Source organism: Chenopodium quinoa, unplaced genomic scaffold (genome assembly GCF_001683475.1).
Source record: "Chenopodium quinoa cultivar QQ74 unplaced genomic scaffold, ASM168347v1, whole genome shotgun sequence".
Lineage (NCBI taxonomy): Eukaryota > Viridiplantae > Streptophyta > Magnoliopsida > Caryophyllales > Amaranthaceae > Chenopodium > Chenopodium quinoa.
This window is the reverse complement of record NW_018744704.1, coordinates 557188-575860: the sequence shown is the minus strand read 5'-3', so window position 1 is coordinate 575860 and position 18673 is coordinate 557188. Positions and strand designations below refer to the sequence as shown.

Below are 18673 nucleotides of genomic sequence, written 5' to 3'. Positions count from 1 at the left end.
TAAATATACCGACTCTATCTCGCCAAATGAAGAAATTGCTGAACAACTCCTCTGCCTTCAGACATCTCCGCTCTCAAGTCATTCCGGCAATTGTAAATGTGTCTGATGTTTGGATGATCATCAGGAAATTGCTCTGCAATAGTTGCCATGATGTTACGCGGTGCAACCTTGGACTTTGTCATGTCACGCACAACCTTTTTTGCAACCGGGCTCAAGCCACTAATTTTACGATGACCCTCTTGATACACAACCATTGGATGGTTATGGGTCCTAGTTGCATCATTTTTTGCACGGATCTTCCAACTGTTTGTGATGAATTCATAATATATCTTGATGTAGAAAGGCAACCATTAGCTTTGGTTTTTGTGTCCTTTCGTATTGCGTTCTCAAAATCTCTCGGCTTGCTCTTCCGTCCCCGATCACATCTCAAATATCGATACGGCCGACCATCTCTGGTTTTGTTGTAAGACGATTTAACCAAAATAAATCCTAGATTTATGGAAACAGCATCCGCCCATTTAACTGCATCATCAAACGTTGGAAATAACATGTCCATGACAAAATTCACACTATAATTCACACCATCACCGCCGTCTTCAAACTCCAAATCCTATAAAAATAAAAGAATCACACAAAATTCTCCAAACATTAACTAATATCACAACATTAACTAATATTATCACATTAACTAATATCATAACATTAACTAATATTAACTAATATCACAACACTAACACTACCATTAACTAATATCACAACATTAACTAATATTAACTAACATTAACATTAACTAACATTAACTAATATCACAAAAAAAAACTAATATTAACTAATAACAGTAATACTAATACTAATTACTCAAATTATCACAAAAATAATAATAATCACAATAATAATTATAATTATCATACAAAGATTACATTAATAAATTTGATTATAATTAATCAATAAAATACAAAAAAAAAAAAAAAATAAATTAGACATCCGCCTAGAATATCCGGATCCACCTAGTGGATCCCCTTAAAATTTCCGGATCTTCCATAATGGATCCGGAAATTTTAAGCGGATCCGCCTAGATGGATCTGGATATTTAAGGCGGAAGTTTGCATTTCAAAAAATGAAAAAAAAAAGTCCGAGGACTTACAGAATCTTCCGACGATGCCTCCGGTGTATGATTGTTGTCGTCGTCCATCGTCCTAAACCTGTCGCTAAAGCTTAATAAATCTATTTTTTAAAAAAATTGGATTTTGGTGGTGGGCTCGGGAATTTTGGGTTGGATGTCGTGGGTTCGGGAATTTTTTTTAACCACGTGGTACTTAGTGGAGGGGTCGGAATGATATTAAAATGCCCACATGTGTCATTGTAGAATATTATATAGTCCAAGTTACAGCAAGGATAATATCGTCCTTTCCTATTAAAATGAGAGCAATGCTTGGTAAATTGAGAGCGATGTTTAGCAGTTCAAAAAAATAGCTGGTACAACGTTATTCCAATTACGTGTGATGTTAGCTGAGCTTAACTAATCCCACACCGAAAGAATAAATTAAACAGATCAAGAAATTTATACGGTAAAACATAACAAATGAGATAACAAAAACCCTTAATCCTAGAGTCCTGAGAGTAGGGGTGCTAATCGAGCGAATTGATCACGAGCAGATGATTACTCGACTCGTACTTGTTAATTTTCGAGTCGAGCCGAGTCGATCACAAGTTGCTCGTTTAAACGTTTAGGTCTCTTGAATTTCAAATATTCATTAATTAAATTTTATTCTCTTTATATAAATATTTTCTACTTAAGTTTATTATTTTGAATTTATTGAGCAACAAGGTAAATTTTTATTTTTAAAGATACAAGAACTAAAAATATTGAATTTCTTGTACACTTATCAAGTTTCGAGCTGATTCGAGCGAGCACGAGCAAACTCGAGTCGAGCGTTGACCGAGTCGAGTTTAAGTTGCTTGTGAGTTGTCCTGCTCAATTAGCACCCCTACCTGAGAGATTGTTATATACATTCGGGTTGAATAGTGTACCCACGAGTAGTTTGTTGTCATTTTGATTATTTTTTATTTAATCATTAAATGAAGAACAAAAACTATGCACGGTACATTTGAGTGTATATAAAAATTTTCATAGGGTCTTATGATTAAAGATTTTTTTTTTTTTTTTTCAAAGAGTCATAGATAAATGCATAAATATCTGACAACTAAAAATATAAACTATATTTAGATATTTTCTTTAAAGGTTAGACACAGAACAAAAAAGTATTACTTTAGATGTTATGCATCATGAAACCGTGAAACTAATAATATTAGATAAAGGTTATTTTTTTTTTTTTTTTTTGGAAAGGTTAGTTTAATAAAGCAATGATTTTTTTAACCAATAAATTTATGATTTGATATTTTGATTATATATGTACAGGATGATTAGTTACCAATTCAAAGCAATGATATTTTAGTTTATACCAATTATGATTTGATCATGTAATCAAAATATATAGGGTGATTATTTACAAATTGGGATGATCATCTATTAAACTAATAATCAATTGAGCTACACATTTATTAAGTTAATAATCAACTGGGATGATCACCTACCAATTATGTTATCAATGAAAATTACTCCACCATTTACCAATTTACTTATCAAATTCATGCATATTGATAATCGATTGAGCTATTCATTTATTAAGTTAATAATCAATTGGGATGATCACTTACCAATTCTGTTATCAATGAAAATTGCCATTTGCCAATTTACTTATCAAATTCATGCATATTGATAATCGATTGAGCTAATCATTTATTAATTTAATAATCAATTGGGATGATCACTTACCAATTCTGTTATCAATGAAAATTGCCATTTACCAATTTACTTATCAAATTCATACTGATAATCAATAGACCTAATCATTTATTAAGTTAATAATCAACTGGGATGATCACTTACCATTTCTGTTATCAATTGAACATTGACGTTTAACAATTTACTTATCAAATTCATTTATCTTTTACCGATTTGCTTATCAAATTAAATAGTCTACGGATTGATTTATCAATCATGATAATGATTTACCAATTTACTAATTACATACACAATCGATTAATAAGTAAATTGGTAAATGTCAATTTACTTTAAAAAATTGTGGGAAAAAAAGTTGATAAGTCAAAGTCAACAGATTCACATGATATAACATCCTATACTCACTGAAGTAAAACTTTTTAAATAACTTTTTAAACAAATTCACACTCCCACCACCCATGACCCATCATTAAATCAAGAGTCGATTGCGTATGTAATGTCTATTAATTATTTTTATTTTTTTTAATTATTAATAATGATTATAATATTTTTTAAATGGAAATAAAACAATAAAATGTATCTTAAAAATAACTATAAAAACCATCAACTCACACTCTAAAGGAGTCATAGAGTAGCTAGGAAACAAACTCTTTGGTGGTTAGGAGACACAAATATTTTGCATAAATACTGAAAACTATACTAAAAAAAAAATATCATAAAAGCAAACTAGAGAGAAAAATAAGAAACTATCAAAAAATTTAGCATGGAGGTAGTGAAGAAAGAAAATGGTGAGACAGTAAAGAAGGAAAATGGTGAGAGTGACAAAAGCATCAACGATTGGCTTCCGATAACGGCAAACCGTGAGGGGAAGTGGTGGTACGCTGCAATTCACAATGTGACTGGTATGGTTGGTGCTGGTATTCTCGGTTTACCATACGCTATGTCTCAACTTGGATGGTATGTACACTTTTATTCCTTTGCCCTTTGCCATGGATCTTTGAGAAAAAATAATAATTTAAAGGCTTGTTATATTCTAATTCCCATATACTTCATGTTATTTTGATTATATACGTACCATATAATAATTTTTATATAATATAATTGTTAATTGAATGAAAAAGGTTTAATAATAGAGATATATTTTGTGGCCTGATAATCATTATTTTTAATTTTTCATGTATGTAAATATATAGTATTTTTTTTTCTTTTCTGATTATGAAAGTGGATTAACGAGTTAATAAAAACTTTGGGAAAAGATTTAATTGATAGTAGTCCGAATTAATTTTGTTAATGAAACAGAAGTTGAGAGTATGTACGTGCATGATGAGGAAATTTTGTTACTTTGCATTTATTTTGTTGTAAATTGTTATTAGCTCAATCAATCCCATAATTCGCCAGGCGATTTGATCTGAAGTTGTGGATCAACTGGTTGTTCCCGGTGGCGATCTGTAAGTTTAAAACTATGTATATGTGTATGTGTATATATGTTTGGTTGCATCGTCATGCATCATCAATTTGATCTAGTTTTAATATGTTCATTTAAAGTATTTATGTTTTTGCAATTTTGTGTATCTTTAGTTAATAATGAAAATTTTACAGAATTTATGAAAATGGAATATGTAATAGAGTTTTACATATAATTAACGAGTTTTTTTTTTTTTTTTTTTTTTTTTTTTTTTTTTTTTTTTTTTTACTCATAAATTTTGGGAAATTTTGTGGTTTGTGTTCATGATAATAACTAAAAAAGGAAATAATATATCATGTTATTGAAATAATATTTTTAATTTGTGGAATATATTGACATTATTATTAATTTATTCTAGGGGTCCGGGTGTGACAATATTATTATTGTCATGGGCTATAACACTATATACCCTATGGCAAATGATCGAAATGCATGAGGTTGTCCCTGGTAAAAGGTTTGATCGATATCACGAGTTGGGACAGTACGCGTTTGGAGAAAAACTCGGGCTATGGCTCGTTGTTCCCCAACAGTTTATGGTTCAGGCTGGGTGTGACATTGTGTATATGGTCACCGGAGGGACTTCGCTAATGAAATTTTATAACATGGTTTCTCCTAATGGACCGCGGATCAAACTTACCTATTTTATTATGATTTATGCGTCTGTTCAATTTTTCCTGTCCAACTTACCAAATTTCAACTCTATTGCTGGTGTCTCCTCAGCTGCTGCTATTATGTCTCTCTGGTAAGTTTTTGCAATAGATTAATGCTTTTGTATTTTCTTTAGGTCCAACAGTTTTTTTTTAAACATATTTTTGCTTGGATAAGTAATATATTTTTATTTTCATTGTTATGTGATATTATTTGATCTTGAATATTGATATTAACGAAGTCATGATTTTGAATTCAGTTATTCAGCCATCGCATGGATAGCTTCAACTATAAAAGGAATACAACCCGACACGAGTTATGGACCTAGATATCACACTAGCGCCGGACAGATATTTGGTTTTTTGAGTGGTTTAGGGACGGTTGCATTTGCTTTTTCTGGGCACAATATAGTGTTGGAGATTCAAGCAACAATTCCTTCAACTCCGCAAAAACCTTCTAAAATAGCCATGTGGAAAGGATCTCTCCTCGCTTATATAATTGTAGGATTGTGTTATTTTCCGGTGGCTTTTGTTGGTTATCTAGTGTTCGGCAGGCTTGTTGAGGATAATGTTATGATGTCTCTTGAGAAGCCTATTTGGCTTATTGCCGTTGCTAACCTATTTGTTGTCATACATGTTATTGGGAGCTATCAAGTAAGTCAAAGTTCTTTCGTTCAATTTTCAAAATGTGTTTGACAATTTTTCATAACTACTCTTAATATTAATAATTTCTTTAAACTACACTAGGTTTTCGCAATGCCAATTTTTGACATGCTTGAATCTTTTTTGGTGTTGAAAATGAAATGCAAACCTGGTAGAATGCTTCGTCTTATAACTCGTTCTACTTATGTCGGTGAGTTATTTTATGAAAGGTTTTCTATTTTATATTATATATATATATATAAATATTTGCAAAGTATATTAAAAATATCTTGTTCTATACAGGAATTACTATGTTCATAGGCATAGCATTTCCATTTTTTGGCTCTCTCTTGAGTGTGTTGGGAGGAATTGCTTTTGCACCAACATCATTTTATGTAAGTTTATACATAATATATATATTTCATACTGATTAAAACAAATGAATAAAATTGTCTAATATTAGTATAATATGATTTGTATTTCAGCTTCCTTGCATAATATGGTTAATAATATGCAAACCAAAAAAATACAGTGCATCATGGTTCTTTAATTGGGTAAGTTTTTAACTCTTAAATTCATTTACATTTAACAACATTTATTATATTTGTTTTTTTTGTTCAATCTAATGAACGTATGTTTTTATATATTGTAGGCATTCATCATTTTTGGCGCATCGCTGACGATTTTAGCTCCTATAGGAGCTATAAGAGACATAATCGCTCAATGTGATACCTACAAATTCTTCTCCTGATCAACCGTTTTTTATGAGGAGTGATTGGGGTGATGATATATATTGATCATAGGTTTTGATCCGATCATTTTTTAAAGCGGGTCATCTATGGTTGTTAGTAAATTTATGTGAACTGTTATTATGAACTATTGTTTAGACTTTTTCTCGTAGACAAACAATATATATTATGTATATATGTTTAATAAAATTAAACCATGAATTATGGGTTCTATATTATATACTATAGTCATTATCGTATAGAACACTTGTCATAATATTGTGAAATTTTCCCTCCAAAATGCTGAATATTTGTTTTTTCATAAAAAAATTCTATTAAAAAAATTTGAAATTCTTTTAATTAATTTTTTTTTTTTATATATATATGTAACACATAATAAATTTAAGGGTAGACAACAAATTCAACTTTCAAAAGAACAAAAGTGTTAATCGTGATTTATAGGTTTGGTGCTAAAGGCATATTTTAGACTGTTTAAATTATGTATTGGGGAGTATTTATTTATTTATTTATTTATTAAACAAATCAATTCATTAATACAAAGGTATACGATATCTACAAATGAAATATAAATTAATAAATACATAAAATTGAACCAAATAAGGGTTTCCTTCATCAAAGTTACGATCATTGAATAGATCTTGCACTGTGGTACATCTCTCGCATGCATCGTTGGAATATACAACCTTTTCGGAGAAACGGTCTAACGATTTGTTGTAGTCATAAGGATGATTTTCAATTCATCTGATTCACTTGAACACATCTGAAAATTTGACAACCGTTGCGATCCTGTATAAATCTTTACCAAAGAACTGATAATAGAGCAAAATAAGATTACCTTTTTCATAAACCCTGCACACAAAAAAAACCCTAAACAAAAATAAACAATTAAACTAACATATACTAACAACTCCACCATAGAGAGACACTCCACTATAGGGAGACGGACGAACATCTACACTACTCGTGTAGATTTATTGGAACCTAAATTGCAAAATTAAAGAAAATTAAGCCAAAAAAGGTCAGAAATAGTCTAATTTATAAAAAATTAGACTATTTCCGGTCTAAACGGCCAAAATATTAGAAAACCCTAGAAGAGAGGATGGGAGCAGAAGATTAAAATATTACTGGGGAGTTTTTATTTAGTATATACTACGGAGTGTTTATTTACTATTCAATAACTATATTAATTTTAAATTTTTTTTACTAATTAGGATGATGTTAAAGGTCGTAAGTTGCGACAAAATAAAATTATTCACAATTTTATGTGGAAAAAAACTTGTGTGAATCTAGTTCACAATAATGTTATTGTGAATCTAAGGTCCATACTCGCACGCAACTGATGTTATTTTGAATATAGTGATCCTAATCTTAATATAGTAACCTTAATTTTTGAAATAATAACCTTTATTAAAATTTGTGTGACCTTTAATATTATTGTAAACTTGAAGTACGGTGTTATGTTAAATATAGTGACCCTAATTTTAACATAATGACCTTTATTATTCATATTAACCAGTAAAAAAAATATAAACCTCTTATGACTTTTATAATTACACAATGACTTTTATTTGAACATAGTAACCTGTATTTTAAAATAGTGATTTTTTTAATAATAAAACGACCATAGTGACTCTAATATAAGTGGTTCACAATAATTAATGTAAACCAAATCTATTTAAGAGTTTGTATCTTATGTGACACTTTTTATTTATTTATTTTTTTTTTTTTTGAGGAAATCTTATGTGACACTTATTCATTGGTACCATGTAAGATTTGTCTCCAACATTTTTTTTTATTTACTACGGATTATGATTTTAATAAATTAAATTTACTATATACCATGATGACTCATGGGAATGAGAATGAAGGAAGGAATGAAATTCATAATAATTAGAATATACTATAATTATGGTAAATATTTTTTCCATTTATCTTGTATATCAATCATATCTAAAACTAGGAAATATAATCGTAAAATTTTATATTATGTAATCTTAAATTTTATTTTATTTTCCTTTCAAAAAAACATTATTTTATTTTATTATATATTTATAAAAGTTAATTTATTATATATTTTTTGGGAGACTATTTAATAGCTAGCGCTTTTTGGGTGCTAAAGTAACCCTTATAAAACCGACTGAGTAACCCTTGTAATACTGGTCAAGTAACCTTTATAAGTAACCCCCATGTAATTGGTCACACCGTGTGACCAGCCATATATAAGAATTTGTGTTTAACTGCTACCATAAAATTGTAGCTATTACAAATATTTTGAATCTCTACCTTTTATCTTTTAGGAACTGATAAAAAAGATTACATACAAAATTTAAAATTAAAAAAACTACTTCATATTTTTTTTTTAGGGATTTTCCAAATAGTATCACTACATTTTTAGCTTTTTCAAATGGTACCCAAATTTTATTTTATTTCCTATTAATACCATTGAAGTATTAATCTAATAGTTACAATAAACTCATTGTTAATTAGATGTTAATTAGACTTAGAGTGTAGTTAGTCGTTAACTAAATAAAAGAGTAACCCCCACCCACCAACATATAAGAGTATAGTAAACTCATTGTTAAGAGTTTACGAAGTAAATAAAAGAGTAAGCTCACTGTACGCTTCCCTATACTCATCTTCTTCTTTTTTTCATTATTACATCAAGAAATTTAGCTCCCTTCTTCCACGGGAGCATATAAATTTCCCAATTGCAATGAACACGGGTTCTCTTTAGATGTCACTAAGCTAGTCTTTCTTGAGGTAGCTGAAGAACTTGAGTACTTCTCTTGCAAATAGTCTTATTATTTTGGATTTTTATATGTCATTCGGGAGAGTTACAACTTCAAGACGGAATCCACGTGTGCTTGTACCTCGAACAAATGGAAGCTCCGGTTGTTCGGAGTTCCGCCTCCGACGATCAAGTTAGTACCGGATGAGGAAAGTGGAGTATGTGCGAAAAGTAAAAGTAAAAGTAGATTTTCTCGATTTTGAGATCTAGGTGTCTGCTGTTGTAATAACATATGAATAGTGTCTGAAAATGATGTGATGTAATTGATTGTAATAAAACTAAGGTAATATATTGTTCCTATTTATAGGGCATGGGAGTTTAGGTCACTTTAACTTAGGAATTAAGGCCGCGTCGTTTTACGACACATCGGGATTTGGGCCCTTTGAGGGCCGCCATTTCTCCCAATGATGAGGGGGTGACACTTGTCTTATCTTGGTTTATTATCTCAGAACGCTTCCTAGGATGACACGTGCCACTTTCTCGTTAGTCCACATATTCAGGGTGTTTTTACCCTAAACATTTCCCCTCATAGGGGTGACATGGCAAGCCACGTGGCGCATGTGACATGTCAGGTGTACAGAGGGTGACGGTTATATTAACCGTTCACCTTGAAGAATTTATGTCTTCGCCAAGTGCAATTACTAAATGTATCAAGGATCACTATTATGGAGATAATTAATTCATTCTTTTCGGTCGTCATTATCTGTTGCTAGATATGATAAATGTTCTTTGTGCTAGTCAAATAGTCCAAAGCCCAATAGAATGGATCCTATAAGGTCACACACAAGGGTGATGGATTGAACAAACGAAAAGAGTAATTTGGGCTTGATTTGGACTCTAATTATACGTGTGTTGTATAAATAGAGGACTTGCCTAGGGTTTGCAGATAACACTTAAGCAGCTAATTGAATTGACTAGCAAGCAACCAAACCTTAAAGCCTTATGCACTCACTCTCTCCTCTCCCCTCACGTCCGCACACGCCGGTGGTGCGTGTGGTGCACGGTGGTGGTCGTGGTTGTTCGTGGCTCGGTTTTCTCCTCTCCTTTCCGTAGAAGATGGCTCAACGTGTTCGTGCTCGACTAACTAGCATTAGTGGAGGTTCAATCCTAGCTTGTAGACCAAGTAGAGGAGCAACACTTGGGGCTCTTATTCTCCTAATCGTTCGTGGTCGATCGCTCGTGGAAATCACACATCAAAGGTATGAATTATGTGATTCTTTATGTGTTATGCTTGTAGATCCTGTTTAGGTGCGACAAATATGATTCGTGAAATTCCGCTTATAGTATCTAAAACCCTATAGTAGTATCAGTTAGCCTCTTGCATTTACGGATATTGATCATAATTTTTTGATGTCCACAATTTTAATTCAATTAAGAGGGAGAATTCTAATTTAATTATGGTTCAATCTTTAGTTTAAATGGAGATTTAAGGCTTGGAAATTTTTTAAATGGAATTTAAATTGCTCAATTATTCCTAGTAAAATCTGAATCAAGCCCTAGCATGATTGAAAATTTTGAAACCCTAAGCCCTAGTTTTCGAAAATTTTGATTGAAATAAGCCCTAAATTTTTTTTTTGTACTTAATTTTTATAATTTTCGAATGTTTCATGCTCCATAAATTTAATTAGATTGATTTGATACATAAATATGATTTTTGCATAATGAATAATTTGATCTAAATGTTAGATTAAATTGAATTATGAATTTGATTTCAAAGTTGAATTAGGCATAAATGTGATGCTTTAATTCAAAGGACCTAATTCAATTTAATTTTACAAAAGTTGTTAAATTAGATTAAAACTCATTAAAAAAAAATTTGGTTTGAGTGGGAGCAGCCACGGCTGGGTGGCAAAACCCGCCTAGGCGATGCCACGGTGGCTACCCCCTGCAGGTCCGAAAGGGAGGGTGGAGGGGCTAGGTGGTTCGGTGGCTGGCAAGGTGCTGTCGGGTGGTGTTTGCGGGAGTAGCAGCAATGAGCAAGTGTTGCACCACTGTTGCCGCTGCTGCGCGTGGGTGCCGCAAGGCGCCCAACCATCATACCATGGCTGGCTTCGGCTGGCCATACCAAGGTGGTTGGCTGCACAACAACCCCAGTTTTTTCCAAAATAAAAAAAATGTTTGATTAAAATTATTTATTTATTTTAATTTTAGATAAAATTAGATTTTATCTAAGATAATTTCAAATTTTAAAATTTGTTTTAATCTTTAAAAAAATTTAAGGATTATTGAGCAAGATTCCAAAAGATAAAGATTGACTTGGTAATGTGATTATCCATAATTATTGATTTAAAATTTTGTGATTGGCTAGTAATTAGGATAGATACTCCTGAGTTTGTTAGGATAATCTTTGAAGATAAATATGATTTATCTTTTAAGATTAAAATAAGATTTGATTATATTTCATGCCTTATTTAAAATACATGATATTCTAAAGATGGTCATGAATAATATATGATATTATCTAATTACCCTAAAATATGAGATATTTTGGTACCATGTTTCCTTATTATGAACATTCGATGTTGTAGTTTAGGTAAGCATGTTTACGTGATAATTATTATGTGGCAATTGTAATATATATGATATTATGTTGCTATATAATGACTAGAATGATCCAGTAGATTACTAAATATGATCTGCGTATCGTGATGAATTTTTGTAATCTAAGTATGGTCTGCGTACCGATAAAGTATTTTTGTAATTTTATCTATTTTATTTAAGTAGTAAATAGATTAGAGTAGAATTACAGGTTGCAGTTAATCCAGGAAGCCCATGGAGTGAAGGCCCAAAGGAGCAAGGTGGATAAGAGCCATGAAGGTTCAAGTGGGAGCATTTGCTTTATTAGTTTTCTTAGGATTAGGGGCCATACTATGTCTTGTTTATGCATTCAGTAGATTATGCATACTAGTTTTTATTGATGTTAATGATGATGCGCTAGAGTTCACTAAATCAATCACAACATAATAAATCTAGGTCCCGGAAATATTGAGATTGCTTTTCCAATTAGATACCCAACAAACCTTTGATCGTGAGTGATAGGTCTGCCTCCGCAGGGTGTCACTTGTTATCTTAAGTAATTTGGGGTAGATCACGTTCTACACATTTAATTAGTTGTGCTCAATAAGGTTACCTAAAACGCTTAGAACCTTGAAGCAAAGGGTAATAATTAAACATGAGATGGTTAATTATTCAACCTAGAGTTGTAATTAAGAAAGAGTTTACTTACCTTGAAAATGTAATGCTTGATGGTAGCGCCTCAATCCGGTCAACTATTACACAAATAAAGGATCTTGTAAGCACTTAATTTAAATGGGACAATTGTTTTTAATAAATTGTTAAAGTAACCTATAATTTTAATTTAGGTGCTTTAAAGATAAACATAGTTGAATTTTGCGTTTATTTATAAGTAATATTTTGTTCTAATTTTATTATCATATATAATCTCCTCGATTGAAAATAAAGTTGAGAAATGTTCTCAAAAGGTTAAAAGATAATCCATAAACCTATATTCCAATTTTGCTTAGATGGTTCTAAAAGACAAGTTTTAGAAACTCATGTCACATGTCTAAGGTTAGTTTCCTTTAACTCAAAACGTTTGAGTGAATCGCCAACACCATCTTCATTTTGAAAAGTGTATCAAGGGTTAATGAGATGGGAGGTACGAACCCTCTAAAAGACAAGTACGGAATTTCAATAAATCTCTTATTTCAATGTAATTGAATATAAGAAAATGATTGGAAGTGCCTATGGTCAAAAGTTGATCAAATGACATTATTCTTCATCCATTTTATATGGAGTTAAATAGTTAATTAAACTCTACTATGAATGATGATTGAATAGATTTAGCAAAATTATGAAAAAAAAAAATTCTTAAAACAGTTAAGCAAAATATCATTTTCAACCTAAGAGAAATGTTCTAAGTGGCTCAAAGGAAAAGGTTTAAGAATATGTGGGGATAACATTGAGGAGTTTTAGGCTAAGAAATGCAAGCAAGTTGCTACTTCTCATACCTAAAACTATTTATATGCTAAAAGTTGTTATGAACAACAAAAGTTTCCAATTGATTAGAAACTACCTCATACAGTTGAAAGTTAGAAGAATGGAAGTATTCCAATTAAAGAAGTATATTATAGAAATTAATTTAGCATATTACTACTTCTTGGACATATCACTAGGCGAAAATTGCTAATCAGCACCGGTTCAAAACCCCCATTTCGCACCGGTTTTGAATCGGTTCTGATTTGAGGGATGCCAAATCCCAAGACTTTTCGCACCGGTTCAAAATCGGTGCAAAAACTTATTTTTCGCACCGGTTCTTGATGTGAACCGGTGTGAAAAAGTCCCCAAAAATATTAAAAAAAACTTTTAGCACCGATTCTTGCTGTGAACCGGTGCGAAAAGTGGCCCAAAAAGATTAAAAAAGAAACTTTTAGCACCGGTTCTATTTCAAAACCGGTGCCAAAAAAATACCCCAAACGATCTGCTGCTGCATAGACATTGGATAACAAAACAAAATTTCCTGCATTATGAGGCTCAAGTTCAACTAGTCGATTGGCTACTACCTCGGCCAGCTCAGTATCACAATGCAATCTACATGCCCCAAGAAGTGCTCCCCAACATTCAGCATGGGCCTCAATTGGTAATGACTTATGAACATCATAGGCTGCTTCTAAGTGGCCAGATCGACCTAGAAGATCAATCATGCATGCATAATGGTCAGGCGAGGGGTTAATTGAATATTTACTCATCATATCAAATAAGCAGTAACCTTCCTCTACCAGTGCCGCATGGCTGCAGGCTGTCAGGATGACAGTGAAGGCCACATCATCAGGCGTTATTATAATAACTGCTCAGCTTCAACAATGTAAAATGCATAGGTTCATAGAATTAAGTTTCACTAATAAAGATATTTCTCAGGAAAAGAGCACTGTTTGTACAAAGCTATCACGTCATCACATAAGGTGAAACAAAAAAAAAAAAAAAAAAAAAAATTCACACTTGCAAAAATAAAACAACCTGATAAAACACCAACTGAAAAATGACCTCAGAACATTGGCAAACTGACCAAAACTCACATACAGCAACAGATGATCTGGTTATTCTTTGTGCAAACTAAGGTTTGGTAAAATCATATAGGATAAGAAACGTAGGAAGTGATACCACATTTGTTTTGACCTCTAATGATCCTTATATAACCATTTTCTCCCCAACTTTCACCCCACGAATTCTTCAACACCCAATAATCAGTCCCATATGTATCAGTCCCATACCCGACTACAGTAACAGCATGATTAATGATTTACCATACCTATCAACAAAACGTACCAATCACATCTCATCACAAAATAGTATACACTGCGTATAAGGCAGATCATTTTCTTCATAATCCCACCCTCCAAATGCTGGCACATGATAATTCCACATATATTCCTGTTCGTTAACATCAAATTCAATATATTATTACCCTTAATCATCATTAATATTTTGAATTAGAAGAGAAAAGAAAATAAGAGAAGACTTACATCCATTTTTTCTTTTGAAATTAAGAGAAAGAAAGAGGTTTTTGTTGGTGTGTTCTGTTTTTGAGCCAAAAAAAATGTAATCGAGCACCCAAAAGTTATATTAGGAGTCTTCTATGAAGCAAGTGCAATAAAATGTGCTTTAAGAAGCAAACTTTACCTGTAGTATGTAACTTGTTGTAGGATCATCAGCTTCCATTTGGGATCCTTGCAGTGACATAAGCACCTCCATGACCTAGTAGACAAATCGAATGCAGATTATTTATAAGCATCAAAATGACGTTAACACCAAGACAAAGAACCCTCTTCTTTGTCACAGCCGTAGCAAGCAGCTTCCCACAAGAGTCCCTAATTGCCACCCCAAGTCCAAACTCCCTGCTGCTAAAAATACCAGCATCCGTATTAATTTTCACAAAGCCCACAGGAGGTTTCATCAACCCTGCAGCTGACTGAACAACACAGCAGCAGTAATATACAATTAAACTACTCTAGCTTTTGCAATACGCTCACCAGCCAACGTGAGCAAGTTGATGTCCCGAAGCATAAAATAGCACCACACGTCCACACCATGTCAATTTGAAGGATTGGAAGAATGTCATTACACTGTGAATATAAACCATTGAATAAGCATGCACATATTTAACTGCAACAGACAGAAAGAAGAAAGCAAATAACCAGATACACTCAGATATGCAGAATAAATCTCCGTAAGATACCACTTGAAAGCAAGATTTAAAAACCCGGGGAGAAAAGGAATGACTAATACCTCTATGAGTTTCGAGTCACAGAGAGAAAAGGCTTTCTGAAAAACACAATGGATCTCGTGTTAAGAACATCATATTCAAAAAAGAGTTACACAAAAAATCGAATGTCTGGCAAAATAATTTCTTATTAACAATAACCTCTCCCATTTCAAGCGCCTCTAATGCCTCTTTGTATTACCGTGCTCTCATTAGCTGCTTCCCTTTGTATGCAGCAAAGACCCATCATTATTTCCCTGTCATATACAAAATATAAGGCAATTCCGCACATGCGTTGCTTCTCAACAATTGAAACTAAAGAGAGACTTCCAGATGGTGCATACAGTAACTTGCAATCAGCAAACACATACCTTTGATCTGTCAGAACCCATATTAAGATTCTGCCCTCTTTGATCCTCAAGCTCAATGTTGTAGTCATCAATAGGTAGCAATCCATCAGCATGTCTCTTGACAAGCATAGCAACAGCCATCCTGATATTTTTAAATAGGAAAAGAAAATTTTCAGGCATTAAGCTTTCAATTCTCACAAACATTACTAAAGAAGGCACTTCTTCACAGCTTCCTTGGAACAGATAAATTATTAGGCTATGTACATAAAATACGAAGTAATTTTTTAGTTAAATTATGTCTATTTTATTTATAATAATCTTAATTGGTAACACATGGTGAAGTTAATATATATACTCAAAATTTCTAATATTCAGAAACCAAACTCAAAAATAAACCAAACTCAAAAGGCTAGACATCAACTTGCTCACGTTGGCTGGTGAGCAGTAATTTAGTCAAACAGGAAGTTGTAATATACAATTAATCTTTCTACCAGTAATGCACTACAATTACAGAAAGAAACAAATCTCATTCACTATCGTAATATACCAAGTACATAATTACAACTTGTAAAAAGGGATTTTCCCTCTTTAGTCTTCCATTGAATGATGAATTACTTCAAGCACCGACAATTAACGAAAACTCAAAATTCCTAAATTTTATCACCCAAGACACAATTAAATCAATAGCACCCTTATTGGACTAAAATCACAATTAAATTCAGAAAATCAGCAGTAAATCAATCTTCATAGATTATAAAATCACTTCAACAAGCTCAACCCCAACATTCCCACAATTCAGTATGTCAAAAACATCAAAATAGCGCACTCCACGTTCTCCATTGAGGCGCCCTTCTGAGATTACGAATTTTGATAGTGTGAGAAATTGAAAGACAATAAACACACATATCAAATTCAGGGGCAATTTAAAAGTTCAATCCTAAAATTAACAAATCAGGCTTCGAAATTTCACATAATTTAGAGAGAAAAGACAAATTTGATTCAATTAATTAGGCTTGTAATTTCCTTCTATTGCAACATAATCACTCGTTAGCGATACTGCAAAAATCCGAACCCTAAATTAACTAAATACTGACAATTAAATTAAATTGGATCAACGATAAACCCTAGATTGTGAAATTGATATTGGAAGATTACAAAAAGAAACGATAACTTACCTCAGAAGTTGCTTCAATGGAGGATAGAAATCTCAGAAGGGCGCCTCAATGGAGAACGTGGAGTGCGCTTCAATGGAAAATTGGGAGACAGAATAGCGCAGCGTGTAAGTGAAAACTGAATTCGTAATTTTGAGGAAAGTGCTGAGAGAAAGCTCAGAAGCCCCTTCAATGGAGAATTTCGAGTACGCTTCAATGGAGGAGAGAGAGACGGATGAGAGAGGAGGAAAGATCTAGGAAATGAAAGAGAAAGAAAGAAGATTGACCGGGTTTTTTTTTTTATTTAACAATAGATTTCGCACCGGTTTGAACGAATCGGTGCGATTTACTACTTTTCGCACCGGTTTTGTTAGAACTGGTGCGAAAAGTCTTCCCCTCAATCCCACCTATTTTTTTTCGCACCGGTTTTTATTTTGCGGTGCCTATTTTATTTTTTCTACTGGTGTATGATGTCAACTTTAGTTCACTCATTGAAAAATGTGGTTGAATTAAAAGAAGAAATTTGGCTGAGGGAGAAGTAAATCTACAAGTTTAGAGGCAAGTGTTGCTACTTCACCAGTAATATCTACAAGTTTAGAAGCAAAAGTTGTAACTTTACAAGTAAAATTTACATTTCACCTTACGTAGTTATTGGCTAGAATTAAATAAATGTTATTTATTCTTGTCATTATCAAAACACCAATAAATGTTAGTAATGACTACGCATTGAAGATTCAAAACATGGAATAAATGTTATTCTATGCTTATTTGAATCAAAGTGTGTTTTGAAGAGCTAAATAGGTCAAAAGTTCTATATGGCAGATATAGACAAACCATTTCTATACATATATTGTCTCTAAAATGTCAAATGGTTTAAATAAAAATGCACATTGCATACGGAAGGTCCAAAGGGATTGACTTTCAATATCATTAGATTGTGAATCTATTGATACATGTAAATATCATTCAAATTTGAAACTGATAAGATATCGTTTAGAGAAATGATAATATGAACTCGAGATCCAATACATATCAATGTAAGAAAAACTAAGGTTCAAAGGCTAGAGCCGGACAATGAAACTTCATTTGTGATATGATCACTTGTGCTTAGTTGAAGCATAAGTTTGAAAGTTTTGAAAAGTTCAAAAGTCCAGCATGAAGTTCAGATCAATTTGACAAAATATTAAATACATTACAATATGATTGTAATGGTGAAAGTTTGAGTCAAGACATTTACTTGGAAATATACTCAAAGTATTGCTATATGATCGTAAAAATGAGAATTTAAGCCAAGACCTTGATAAACATCCAAGATTTGTGAAATTGGTTTACAACACAGTCCGAAAGGAAACCTTGTAAAGTGTTTATGAAAGGAGCTATCAATCTATATGAGATATATTGATAATGGATGAAAATACCCTATCTTTAATTTGAACCATTATTCAAGGGATATACTTTTAAGATGAGCTACAATACTAAACAAAACTACATACTTTAAATCAAAATGTAGCAAAGGCTTCATACGTGATATGGATAAGAAAATTTCTTATAAAGTCTTTCTACAAAGCAAGGAATAAAAGTTGTATTAAATCGTTTGATACACATTCAATTCCTATACAGAGCACGGGGTACTACTACACAATTCATACTTAGCACGAAATGTTTGTTGCTCAAGTAGATGTCCTTCTGGAAAAGAGGTCATTTCCAAAAGGTCAAGTGGGAGTAGTATAAATCTCGAAAGAGTTTCGAGAAAAGCAAAAAACAAACATGGTTCAAACCATGATTGGTTCACCCCATGCTAATGTGCCTCTTCAAAATG

General features: G+C 32.3%; 2 protein-coding genes across 4 annotated transcripts; one reads left to right on the top strand and one right to left on the bottom strand.

Annotated features, from left to right (window-relative positions):
* The first annotated feature begins 3378 nt into the window (after positions 1–3378).
* On the top strand, positions 3379–6565 carry LOC110702862 (lysine histidine transporter 2-like). 2 transcript variants are annotated; one of them, XM_021880607.1, is made up of 8 exons: positions 3676–3760; positions 4202–4251; positions 4627–5010; positions 5176–5569; positions 5663–5768; positions 5861–5952; positions 6043–6111; positions 6210–6565. In XM_021880607.1, the coding sequence occupies exons 3-8, from the start codon at positions 4688–4690 to the stop codon at positions 6306–6308; spliced, it is 1083 nt and encodes a 360-aa protein (XP_021736299.1). In that variant the 5' UTR covers positions 3676–3760; positions 4202–4251; positions 4627–4687; the 3' UTR covers positions 6309–6565. The 2 variants fall into 2 exon arrangements, with proteins under 2 accessions (XP_021736298.1, XP_021736299.1); XM_021880606.1 differs by lacking the exon at positions 4202–4251 and having other exon boundaries at positions 3379–3760; positions 6210–6564.
* Positions 6566–13350: 6785 nt separating this feature from the next.
* Positions 13351–17116, bottom strand: LOC110702861. Of its 2 annotated transcripts, XM_021880605.1 has the most exons (9): positions 16879–17116; positions 15725–15845; positions 15516–15610; positions 15380–15415; positions 15124–15216; positions 14774–14848; positions 14617–14670; positions 14403–14524; positions 13351–13781 (listed from the first exon to the last, which is right to left on the bottom strand). In XM_021880605.1, the coding sequence occupies exons 3-8, from the start codon at positions 15522–15524 to the stop codon at positions 14423–14425; spliced, it is 369 nt and encodes a 122-aa protein (XP_021736297.1). In that variant the 5' UTR covers positions 15525–15610; positions 15725–15845; positions 16879–17116; the 3' UTR covers positions 13351–13781; positions 14403–14422. The 2 variants fall into 2 exon arrangements, with proteins under 2 accessions (XP_021736297.1, XP_021736296.1); XM_021880604.1 differs by lacking the exon at positions 13351–13781 and having other exon boundaries at positions 13979–14524.
* Between the last annotated feature and the right edge of the window lie 1557 nt (positions 17117–18673).